This window comes from Lynx canadensis, chromosome C2 (genome assembly GCF_007474595.2).
Source record: "Lynx canadensis isolate LIC74 chromosome C2, mLynCan4.pri.v2, whole genome shotgun sequence".
NCBI classification, from domain to species: Eukaryota; Metazoa; Chordata; class Mammalia; order Carnivora; family Felidae; genus Lynx; species Lynx canadensis.
In genome coordinates this window covers 83,166,395-83,179,260 of record NC_044311.2, presented here as the reverse complement: position 1 = coordinate 83,179,260, position 12,866 = coordinate 83,166,395, and the positions used below count along the sequence as shown (strand labels likewise).

At 35.7% G+C, this 12,866-nt stretch overlaps 1 protein-coding gene across 2 annotated transcripts in view; it reads left to right on the top strand.

Moving 5' to 3' along the window:
• The window catches only part of LOC115523328 (fibroblast growth factor 12), a 513,840-nt gene that overhangs the window by 330,260 nt on the left and 170,714 nt on the right, over positions 1-12,866 (top strand). For both annotated transcript variants that reach the window (XM_030329264.2, XM_030329263.1), the window contains one exon: positions 7,373-7,476. In XM_030329264.2, coding sequence (XP_030185124.1) covers positions 7,373-7,476 — 104 coding nt within the window. The remainder of the gene's footprint in view (positions 1-7,372; positions 7,477-12,866) is intronic.

Sequence of the window (12,866 nt, the reverse complement as noted above, 5' to 3'; positions counted from 1 at the left end):
GGTTAGTCTGTGCATATTCTTCTCAATGCAGGGACAGAGGAGAAATGAATAAATGGGGGGGGGGGATGAGCTCTTTTTCAGACTCTGCTTGCATTTGCTAACAACCTATAGGAGAAAGCAAGTCACACGACTGAGCCCAGTGTCAAGAGATAGGGCAGAACATCCTTTTAGAGCATTGCAAATTTATATGGAAAAGCATATAAATGTGAGGAAAAGTGAATAATTGAATGTATCAATACAATTCATCTACTAGGGTTTTGTTTTGTTTTACCATTTTCCCTCATTACGTTTTTAAACAACAGCTTTATTGAAGTATATTTGACATACAAAAAAAAACCCTATACATATTTAATATATACAATTTGTTAAGTTTTGATACATGCACACATTCATGAAACTATCACTATAATCAAAGTAATAAACATACCCATCAGTTCCAAAATTTTCGTCATGCCCCTTTACTTCTTTTTTTCTTTTTTAAAAGAAACACTTAATATGAGATATAGTCTCTTGACATACTTTTAAAGTGCACACTATAATATTGCTAACTATAGGCACCATGCTGTAGAGCAGATCTTTATAACTTATTCATCTTGCATAACTGACATGTTATATCCTTTGAAAAATAGCTACCTGTTCACCCCTCCCTCTAGCTCCTAGCAGCCACCATTCTACTCTGCTCTTAGGAATTTGATTATTTTAGATACATCATGTAAGTAGAATAATGCAGTGGAATGATGCTAGGACTGGCTTGTTTCACTTAGCACGGTGTCCTCCATATTCATTCATGTTATTACATATGACAAAATTTTCTTTTTTTAAATGCTGAAGAATAAATGTTTCCATATATATGTATCCCATATATATATCCATATATATATCTATATCTATCTATCTATCTATCTATCTATCTATAGGTATATGGATATATATATCACATTTTCTTCATCCACTTTTCCATACATGGACATTTAAGTTGTTTCTATATCTTGAATATTGTGAATAATGCTGCAATGAACATGGAAGGGCATATATGTTCTCGAGATCCTGATTTCAACTTTCTCCATATATCCCAGGAGTGGGATTACTACATCATATGGTGGTTCTTCTGCATTTAATTTTTTGAGGAATCTCCATACTGTTTCTATATTGGCCACACCATTGTACATTCCACTGGTGGTACACACTTCCAATTTCTCCACATCCTTGTCAACACTGTTTATTTATTTATCTATTTATTTGTTTATTCATGGTCATTTGAGGGGCTCTTGGGTAGGTCAGTCAGTTAAACATCCAACTCTTGATTTCAGCTCAGGTCATGATCTCACAGTTCGTGAGTTCAAGCCCTGCATCAGGCTCTATGCTGGTGGCATGGAGCCTGCTTGGGATTCTCTCTCTCCCTCTATCTGCCTCTCCCCTGCTCATTCTCTCTCTCTCTCTCTCTCTCTCTCTCTCTCTCTCTCTCTCAAAAATAAATCAATAAACTGAAAAAATGTAAAAGAAATAGTAGTCATTTGAACAGGTATGAGATGGTATTTCATTGTGTTTTGATTTGCATTCCCTGATGATTAGTGATGCTGAACATTTTTTATGTACCTATTGGTCATTTATATATTGTCTTTGGAAATATGTCTGTTCAAGTCTTTTGACCATTTTTAAATTGAGTTATTTGGATTTTTGCTGTTGAGTTGTAGAAGATACTTATATATGTAAGTCATTAACTCTTTATTAGTTATATGTTTTGCAGATATGTTTTTCCCCCCATTTTTCAGGTTACCTTTTAACTCAGTTAATTGCTTCCTTTGCTTTGCAGAAGATTTTTAGTTTGATGTAGTCCCACTTGTCTATTTTTGCTTTTTTTGGCCTATGCTTCTGGTGTTAATATGAAAGAAATCACTGCCAAGACTAATGTCAACATTTTCCCCTATATTCTCTTCTAGGAGTTTTATAGTTTCATGCTTTATGTTTGGACTTTTAATCAATTTTGAGTTATTTTTGTGTGTAATATAAAATATAAGTCCAACTTCATTCTTTTGGATATGGAAGTCTAGTTTCCCCAGCACCATTTTTTGAAGAAACTATCCTTTCCCTTCATTACCTTTTTCATATACTTTTTCCATGTGGTTCAGTAATTGGGTTTGTTATGGATCCCAAGAATACCAACTCCATTATTTCAGTTTTCAAAATATAAGAGTCAGATTTACATAAAGGTTTAGAATGAGATACTCCTTTTGGAAAGGACAAAATTGAGAAGATGTTTGAATATCATATTCGATGCTTGTGCTTTCTTTGGCTTATAATTATAGTCTTCGGCAAATGTTTACTGGGATCTTGAATATAAATAGGATATATGTTACCCTGTTTATTCTCTCTCTCTCTCTCTCTCTCTCTCTCTCTCTCTCTCTCTCTCTCTGTGTGTGTGTGTGTGTGTGTGTGTGTGTGTGTCTTTCTCTCTCTTCTGTTTCTGTCTCTTTTTTCTTCCTCTCCCACTCTCTACTCTCTGTATTATACAGGTGTGGTTTAGATGTGATATTTGTTTGGGGAGCTTACATTCTAGTTGTGGTTAGGACAGAAACATAGTTTTTAAGGAAGAAAATTATAAATTGTGGTGAAAACAGTCTAGATTCAGGACTAGGGCAGCTTAGGAGTGAGAGAAAGCACTTGGTATTTGGTGTGTCATGTCAAGCATGGCAGGAGGTTCAGTGTGAAGATATGGGGAGAGCAGCACTCCAAGCAGAGAGAATGAAGTAAGCAGAAACATGGGGTTAAAGAGTAGGAAGAGGAAGATCAAATTACTAGAAGCAGTAAGTAAATATATTAGAGGAAATAATGCCATGTAGCAGAAATGTGTGACTATATATAATTTTGATCTTCAGGCTGAGATGTTTTAAGTTTTTAATTTCTTTTTGATATTAAAAATATGTTGATCTTAAGAAAAAAAAGAAAAAGCACTTTTATTCCAATAAGAAGACCACAAATTCTGGAAATGTGTCTTTTCATGACCCTTATAATCAATAACATTTGATGAATGTAAGATATGTACATATAACTGGGGTAGAAATTGCAGAGACCTACCCTGAAAAGTCTTCCATTTTAGGGATGGAGACAGATGTGTAAACAAATGGCTATAATGCCATGTCTGAAATGCTATTATAAAGATATGCTGATGAATTACACAATTATGGAAAAGGAAACAGCCATCTCAAGGGTTTGGGTAAAACTTATGGTGCAGTTGAATAGTAAAGACAGATTTTTCAAAAAGAGAGAAGAAAAGGAAAGAAAAGAAAATTTAGCCTACTTAAAGATCAAGGGGGGACTTGGGAAACGGGGAAACTCTATAAAGCTGGTTTTGGTGAATGGAATGCGTGAGTAGCAGGTGATAAACTGGAAATGCCATTTGAAGCCATATTGCAAAGGGTGCTGAGGATCAGAGTAGAAACTTTGGATCCATCCGTAGTCAGTGTAGAGTACCTAGAGGTTGTAAGCAGGAAAATGGCATGAGTAGATTCCAGGGACTGGAACAATGGTGTGGCCCAGTTCCTATGAGTTAGGGCTATAGCTTCGAGGGTGGAGAGGAAGACTGGAGACACGGGAGGAATTCTTGTGAGTAGCAGAGGGCTCCTGTGAGTTACAGCCTGTGCACTACAATGAAGATAAATAATAGATAAGAGTAAGTCATTTGCCACTTTTCAAGATTTTAGGAAGCAGATGCAGACCTTCCCAAAGAGAGTAGTTTTTAGCTTTTACCACTAAAAATTTAATTCCAAAATGTTTACTGATTTTTTTTATAGACTTGCTAAATCTCCCAAAGCATACCATTGAAAAGCCATTATCACTTTCTGGTTTGCATAGAACTTTCACAGTTTCTTGCTTTTGTCCCTGCCTGGCTTTAGTAATTTTCACACTGTCCTCAGGTATGAAAAGCTTTCTAGTTGCTTTGTTATGACTTTCAGTTAGATGGATCAATATTCTTAGCATTTGTCCTGAGAAATCTTTAGGTGAGAAAGATGTTCTGCACAATGTTGGTTTTCATTGTTCTTTCTCATAAGAATTTTCACTGAACTTAATATTTTCCAGTAGTTGCATTTATTTACAATGTATAAATACCTTCCTTTAGTTGGTACCTTACATATTCACTCTGCTTCCTTTATCATTTAGGATTACGGTTGGCTCCACATTACACAGACTAAAATAACAAGTCCTTATTTTTCTCCTATAAAAGCCAGACCCTAGGTAATTGCTGGACTGGTGCCATTGCTCCCCAAAGTCCTCGGAGACCCAACTCTTTCCAGGTTGCCTACCACCACTCCCTAGGGGGGGGGTAGTCTTTGTTTTCATGGCCTCAGATGATCCAGCCACCACGCCCCCATCCCAGTCCACACAACAGTAAGGCAGATGGTTGAGAAGAGGGCGAAGGAAACTTATAAGCTATCTTTTTTTTTTAAGTTTATTTGTTTTGAGAGAGAGCAAGTGTGAGAGTCAGGGAGGGGCAGAGAGAGAAGGAGGGAGAGAATCCCAAGCAGGCTTCATGCTGTCAGCATGGAGCACAATGCAGAGCTCAATCCCATGAACCACGAGACCATGACCTGAGTAGAAATCAAGAATGAGACGCTCAACCATCTGAACCACCCAGGCGCCCCCCCACAAGCTGTCTTTAAGGAAAGAGTCTTCAACTATGCAGAGACCCTTCTGCCAACATCTCTTTGGCCATTACTGAGTCCACAGCCACACCCAGCTGCATGATATGTATGGAAAGGTAGCTAAGTAGTCTTAGACTTTGTGAAAAGGCAAGAATGGATATTAGGAGAAAATAAACTTAAAAATAAAGAAGGAGGAAACACATGTGAGAGAGCCAGAAAACCTTTGTTCAGGTAGAGTTTCACTTGGGTTACCACATTGAACCTATTTGTCTTCCTAAAATTAGGATAATCATTCTGTCCTAAATGCTCCATAGTGTTCGTGGTTGAGGGTCAAATACAGTGATGAATTTATCAACACTTTGAAGATTAAGAGTTGCACAAAAATGAAGTATTATTTTTTAAAGTATTAAACAATTCTGAATATAAACTCAATAGATACCAGTGAGATGATGTCAGTTTTTACATCATGCCCTAAGGTAACCTTATTTGACAAGCAGAAGACATATATTAATGACAAATAACTCTTATATAGAGAGAACACCTCTCTCTTTATGAAACACTTTTAAGAATTTGATAGTACATTTGATTCTTCTATAAATACTCTGCAGTAACAATTATTATGTTAATTTTACAGATAGGAAAATAAAGCAGAGGTTAAATGAATGGCTCAAAGCCATGTAGCTTCTGAGTGGTTACTTTAGAAACTATGTTGTCTGCAAACCTCACACTTTTTTTGTAATCTGTTGCTGCTCGAATCTTTATGCGTCACACTTCTTGTTTTCCATTTGGCAAAGTTTAGGTATCTAAGATTAGAGTGACAGACATTCGGATGTTTATCCCTACTTTATCTATGTGGTATTCATTCTCACTTATCCCTAGTATGAATCAAATCTTCCCATCTACTGGTCTACACATACATTATCCTCCAGAATCACCTAACCGCCTGTCCCCCCAAAATGTTTTTCTGTTCTTGACTTACTCAAATTCTGCCCTTTCTTTGTGTCAACCTGGGTTCCATATTCCATGTGAAACATTTCCTGAATATTTCAGGCCACACAGATCTTCCATTTTCCTGAACTTCTGTAACATAGAAAATATATATAGAATGCATATATTATATTTAATTATAGAAATAAATTATACACTGTATCAGATTATTCCATATGTCTTAGCTTTCTCTCCCCAAGTAGACTTTAAGGTCTTGTACTTCTTAAGTTACTTCAGTAGCACAAGGACAGTGTGAAGAACAAAAACAGTTCACATTCAAATTGAGCTGGCTAATAATTCTTGAGCATCTTCTAAGATTTAGTCTCAACTGTCATGACAAATGAAGAAACAGGTTTAAAGAGGCAAAGGAACTGGTCCAATGTCAAGCATCTAAGAATTGAAACCTGCTGTAGTAACCTGTGGTCTAAGTCTTGATCCTCTACACCCATCAACTGAACATTTGACTGGAAGTCAAACTGTGTGTGTGTGTGTGTGTGTGTGTGTGTGTGTGTGTGTATGAGTGTGTGTGGTTAGTTAGCTTACCATTCTACATTGAGAAAAGCCCAGAATAATCAGTCATTCCAGGTAGCCCTTGGTTGGATTTACATACATCTTAAATTCAACACTAAGAAGATGACCAGAACTGATGGAAATTTTATCAGTAGAAAAGAGGGATAAAAATTTCCAACTAAACTAGGATGTTAAAGTGAGCTACAGATATATTCTTTTATTCATGAAGCTGTGAGATATTTAGTTCATAGCCATGTTGCATCTGTAGTGCCTAACTATATGATTACTTTCTTCCGTTATGTATTACAAATTATTTCAGGGAAGGGACAATGTTAATGCTTATGCTCATTTTGTAATCAGAACAATAACTAGAGTAGTGCTAGGAAGATGTAATTCATCAAAATATATTGTTGGAAGAAAAACAGATTATCTTCTTATTTTTCTTTCTGGTATTTGAATACCTTATCCAAGTAGACATATAGATTGTTCAGTGATGGACAACCAAAATATTTAAAGACCACAAACCTGTTCTCATTTCATCACGGGATACTGAATTCAGTTTAACAAGTTAATTTTTAATGGTTTTAGTGGTTTTGTGCATGTACTTATACATGTGTGTGTGTGTTTTCTGAGATATATGTCTATTACAGCTTAAGCTATCAATTAGAGATACATCTGTTTACATACCTACATTTACATGTAAAAAGAAATGCTCTCATTCTACCAATGTAGCTAAGAATGAGTCAGTGATTTTTATGTTTATCTTCTGTATTCAAGACAATGTTCAAGACAACAGGGAAAAATCTGAAAACAAGAAGCGTTGGCATAGGTTTTAAAGGTCATATTTTATTATTACATATGACGGAAATTATGTTTTCCACTATTGAGAATGTTTTGGTTCAAATTATTTACTTGTTTGAAAAAATCATATTATACTGTTTGAGTATGTGTTCATTTTGTGAAGCAAAAACGTGGGGCCCTTTGAGACCTTCTAATGTTACCCCTTTATTACAGATGAGTTTATTTGATTTACCTGAGGTCGCATAGGTAATTAAAAGTGGTGCAAAGATAAGAAGCTTGCTCTCCCCACCCTTAGACCTCTTTAGTCTCCCTCTCTCTCCCTACTAATTTCAGTTCATAGGTTTGAATTCTCAAAAGAGTCCTCTTAAGAGGCAGGATGATTTATTCAAAAGGTCACTGATTTTTTCCTCTCTGTCTTCTTTTTTCCTCTTCAGCCCTCTTCAATCTAATTCCCGTGGGCCTGCGTGTGGTGGCCATCCAAGGGGTGAAGGCCAGCCTCTATGTGGCCATGAATGGTGAAGGCTATCTCTATAGCTCAGTAAGTACCTTGGAAAGTGTACGTGTGCATGTGCTTGTGTGCACACATAAACTGGTGTTGACAGGTAGTGGAGTAACCATTCTTTTATGGAAGAAAATTAGAAGTCGAAGTCATTTTATATTTTCTGACCCAATGTCAGGATTTTACTAAGATTTTATAATTTACAATGCAAAGGATCATGCCCTGTTGAGAAAGACCTAGTTACTGTCTATGCAATATAAATTCTCTTTGTCTGGCTTCCACTTCTAGAGGATAATTGATCTTTTGAATTTTATCGTTCTGTTTAATTCAAGGGGTAAGACGTTTTTTCCTTTCTCCTATTACTTCTCCTGTAAGCACAGAGGATGGCTTATGCAGTTAAATTCTTCAGTTTGTCTTCAGAGAGTCTTTTGTGTCCTGTTGTGGAGAAAAACTTTCAGAATAGGTTGTGTTTTGTTTATATTGAATAAATCTTTTCAGTACCTAATATATCAGATTCCTGGCATAACTCATCACTTCAAAGATGATGTGAATTTATGGAATGAGGTCTAGATTAGGGGCTGGACATTTGAGTTTTATTTATATTTCAGTTACTATTTCTCTTCGGACAAGTTACCTCCCCCTCTTTGGCTTAATTTCTGGACCTTTAAAGTGAGGGTGTTGGACACTGGGTTGTTTAACATCTCTTTTATTTCCAAAACTGACAAAATTAGGTAGTATCAGTAGCTACATTATGAGCACTGACACATTGTAAAGTAGTTAACTCTCCTCTAATGCCTGTCTGACTCTCAAGATAATAATTTATGTATTGGGAAAATGTGACTGCACTGAATAGATAGATATAGATATAGATATAGATGTAGATATAGATATAGATATAGATACAGATATCTATATCTGTTCTCTCATAAGGAAATAGCCTATTTGAAGTTCATGAAGAGATATCCTTGAAAATGGAAGTTCTACTTACTAGATTCTAAATTAAATGTTAAATTGTTTTTAAACTTTTTTCCATATTCAGTTGAATGAATCTCTGCTGTATTATGCTTGTTTTTTAGTAATACATCTGCCATTCATATTAAGATTTTTAAAGTTACTGTTTTATTACCGAGCATACTCAGATCTGAATTTGCATTCATATACTAGATGTGTACATACATATTATTTCAACAGTTCTGCTCAATATAATACTTACAGGTAAACACATTTTTGGTTAAAACAAAAATGATCTTTCATTTTTAATGTGACATAATTCTAACAGTTCTTAATGTCCAGTTATTATGAGTTTATATTTTAAATATAAGAATTAAAAGTAGCAAAAAATATAAAAGCTTGTTGTTTTGAGTAATTCTAATTAGTTAAACTTAAAAAAAAATGTTTCACTGTAGTACAAACTAAAACATGGAGATAATCTTAGTATAGTATTGACTTTAGGGATTTAACCAGTCATCAAGCAAAGAGCCAAAACTATCAGTTATGCAAAAAAGACGGAGTTCGGATCTTTGGACCAGAGTTTATTTCCAAAGGTTTTAGAAGAAGAAAAACACAGAAAGTCTGACAACAGTACTGTAGGCAGAGCACAGTGTGTAGGAGCCTGTGTGTGTGCGTGCGTGCGTGCGTGCGTGCGTGTGTGTGTATGTAGGGGATCCAAGTGTAAAGAGGTCTCCCTTGTTGGGTGCAATCTCAAAGTTCCTGAGAGGAGCTTGGATATTCAGTAGGAGTTAAGTAAACTGCATACTCTGAAGCATGTTCAGAAATGCATTCTTTTTATCATTCTTGCTCAGAATTAAGGGTAAGGCACAGAGGTCTTGAGCCCATAGGAGGGGTTTCAAGAAATTCCTGATTAGATAATTTTACTGCAGGTGCTTTTTTGTAAGGGAGTAAATGCCTTAGACTGCCAATAATTACCTGGTGAGTTACCTATTTGGGGTAACCACATACTCAATTTCCTTTTCTTTTATTGCTTCATACCAAGAATCACCTAATTTCTCCCTTCTTATGGTAGAGGCTACTGAGAACAATTTTCCTTTAATTGTAAGTATGCCATTGCTGACAAAAATCATCAGGATTCCTACTTTCAAAATCATCCTCTCTCTGGATAGAACTAATAGGAGTAAGTGTTGGTATTCAATTAATCTGATTTAATTTAATTTTTTAAATGTTTACTTATTTTTGAGAGGGGGAAGGAGCAGAGAGAGGGAGATGCAGAATCCAAAGCAGACTCCAGGCTCTGAGCTGTCAGCACAGAGCCTGATGGGGGCTTGAACTCATGAACTACAAAATCATGACCTGAGCTGAAGTCTGACACTTGACTGACTAAGCCACCTAGGCACCCTGGTGTTTAATTTTAAACAGTAGGCATAGGCCTGAGGCTTTCATTATAAGACTAGAGAGAGCTGATCCTGGGGTAGGCAAACCTGAAAAAGAATTGAACATCAAGGCTCCATCACAAACACAGTACTGCTCAGCTATGTGGTATGCCTCAGCAGGATAGTACCAGCACAGCCAGGGGCCTGGTGGTGAGTTAAAAGCAGGTTATTAACACAAGTTTTCTTGAGGTGTTTTGGTGTATATAAAACTTGGCGGGTTTTTTTTTTTTTTTAAAGTCGTTTCCTATTTCATTCATGTTAAACAGTATAGTTAGGCACATCAACAGGGGCTATATCTGGTATGTGGCAAGGACAGGGGGCTGATGTGTGGCTGGAGCCAAACCCAACAGGTCTTAAAGAAGCTACTTAGAGTCCCAGCGGTGTGTCATTTACCTGGTTTGCGTTCATTTTAAAACTAGGAATTAATTCCCTTGTGACTTCTGATTTCTTCCTGTCACCAGGAGACAGGAAAGAGTGGTTAAGATGGAGTGACTGCTGAGTAACATAGAGCTAAAATGTAAAGATCCATTCTGAAAAATCTGTGTTTTGATAGCTGAATTTAATTCATGTGCATTTAGTGAGATTGTTGATGCATCTGGATTTGTTGTTGCCATTGTAGTTCATATTTTTTTCTTTTGCTTCTGTGTTCTTTTTTTATTTCCTTGTGTTGACACTTTTTCTCTATTCTATTTTTATTCTTCCACTAGTTTGTAAATGTAGGTTATGATTCTGTCTTTAGTGATTTACCCTTACTTTTTAACATGCATTTATAACTATATAAGATTATATATACTCATTATATATGCTCAATATTTTTTTGTTTCTGTCTGCATTCCAAACAGCTGGTTGACCTTAGGATGTCATCTTGCCTAGTAAACACCACCACCCTTCTTGCCAATTTGATTAGTGAAACTTTAAAATAAAATCATATGCATGATTAGTTATTATTCTACAGATAATAGTTAAATTTACCAATCTTTAAAATAATTTCTATGCATATAGTTTTTGGTTTTGTGTATGTATCAAATTTGGCCCAAAGAAATCTTTGTTTTGGACATGAGGTCTATGTAGGTGGTGAATTCGCTTTGTCCTGGTGTCCATGAACATGCCTTCTTTTTGCTTTCAATCATAAATTATAGTTCAGATTGTTATAGGATTCTAGTAGACCTGTATTTTTCCCAGGACTTTGAAAATTATACTCCATTGGTTTCTGACATCTATTGTTGAATATGAGAAGTTTGCCATCAGTTTAATATTCTTTCCTTTGTAGGTAATCTATATAGGAAAAAAAATCTCTTTATGTTTCATGTTCTGCAAATCTGACTATAATATCTTGTTGTGAATCTATCTTAATTTACATTGTTAGAAATTCAGAATGCACTTTTAATAAAAAGATGCATATTTCTTCAGTTATGAGATATTTTAACTCTTAACCCATGTACATTTCACTTCTCTATCTTGATGCTGATAACGCTCAAAACGACTTATGTTAGAAACTCAAATTTACCTACTCTAGAATTAATGCCATCTAATTTGTGATTTCAGTCACTATGTATTTTTCATTTTTGGATGTCTAATGGTTTCCAAGTAATATCTACCTAATCTTGATTGATTTTTTCCTATTTTTACTATCTGTTCTTTTTATAGAAAGTTATTAACTCATTTACCTCTCTGAGTATTCTTATAATATTTTGGTCCCCATCCTCCACAGAGGGCTTTTGTTCCCATGGACTTGATCAGAGGCACACCACCAACTTCACGATATGGAGCTTTGCAGCTATAAACTGCTTAGTGTCTTCCTACATTCCATAGGGATACTTAACTTGCTTTGAACCTGGTTATGTCATTTAGATCTTACATTTTTATATTTTATTCATCATTGCCATCTATTTCGAGCAGTGTGGGTGCCAACATAGTCTGAACTCGTGCTTTTTTCCTCCTCTTTTTAAATTAAAAAAAATTATAGTAAAAACATAAAATTTACCATCTTAACCATTTTTAAGTATACGTTACAGTCGTGTTAACTGTGCACACATTGTTGTGTAACAGACCTCTAGAAATTTTTCAGCTTGCAAAACTGAAATTCTGTACCCATTATCAATAATTCCCCTTTTCCCCTTCCCCTCAGTCTCTGGAAAACACCTCTCTACTTTCAGTTTCTGAGTTTGACTGCTTTAGATACCTCATATAAGTGGAATCACCTAATACTTGTCTTTTTGTGATTAGCTTATTTCATTTAGTGTAATGTCTTCAAGGTTCATCCATGTTGTAACATCTGAAAAAGATTTCCTTTTTAATTGTTTGAGAAGCCTCCATACTGGCTCCCATAGCAGCTGCATCATTTTGCGTTCCTAACAAGTGGACAAAAGTTTCAATTTTTCCATATCTTTGCTAACTTTTATTTTTCCTCCCTCCCTCCTTTTTTCTCCTTCCCTCCCTCTCTCTCTGCCCCCCTTTCCGTTCCTTCTTCTTTCCTTTCCTTTCTTTCTTCCTCTAACTTTCTTTCTTTCTTTCTTTCTTTCTTTCTTTCTTTCTTTCTTTCTTTCTTTCTTTCTTTCTTTCTTTCTGGTAGTGGTCAACCTAACAGATACCAGGTGATATCTCATTGTAGTTTTGATTTGCATTTCCCTCGGATTAGTGATGTTAAGCACTTTTCATATACATGTTGGCCAGTTTTGGAGAAGTGTCTTTTTAAATCCTTTGCCCATTTAAAAAAAAATAATGTTGATTTTTGGGAGCACAGAGCCTGACGTGGCACTTGAACTCATGAACCACAAGATCATGACCCAAGCCAAATCACTTAACCGACTGAGCCACCCACGCACCCCTAAGTCCTTTGCCCATTTTTAAATGTGTTTTTTGGCTGTTGAGTTGTGAGAGTTCTTTATATATTCTGAATATGAACTTCTTATCAGATATATGGTTTGCAAATATTTTCTCCTATTCTGAAGGTGACTTTTTCACTTTGCTTTCTTTGTTGTGCAGTAACTTTGATGTAATCCCACTTGTCCATTTTTACTTTTATTGCCTATGAGTTTGGTT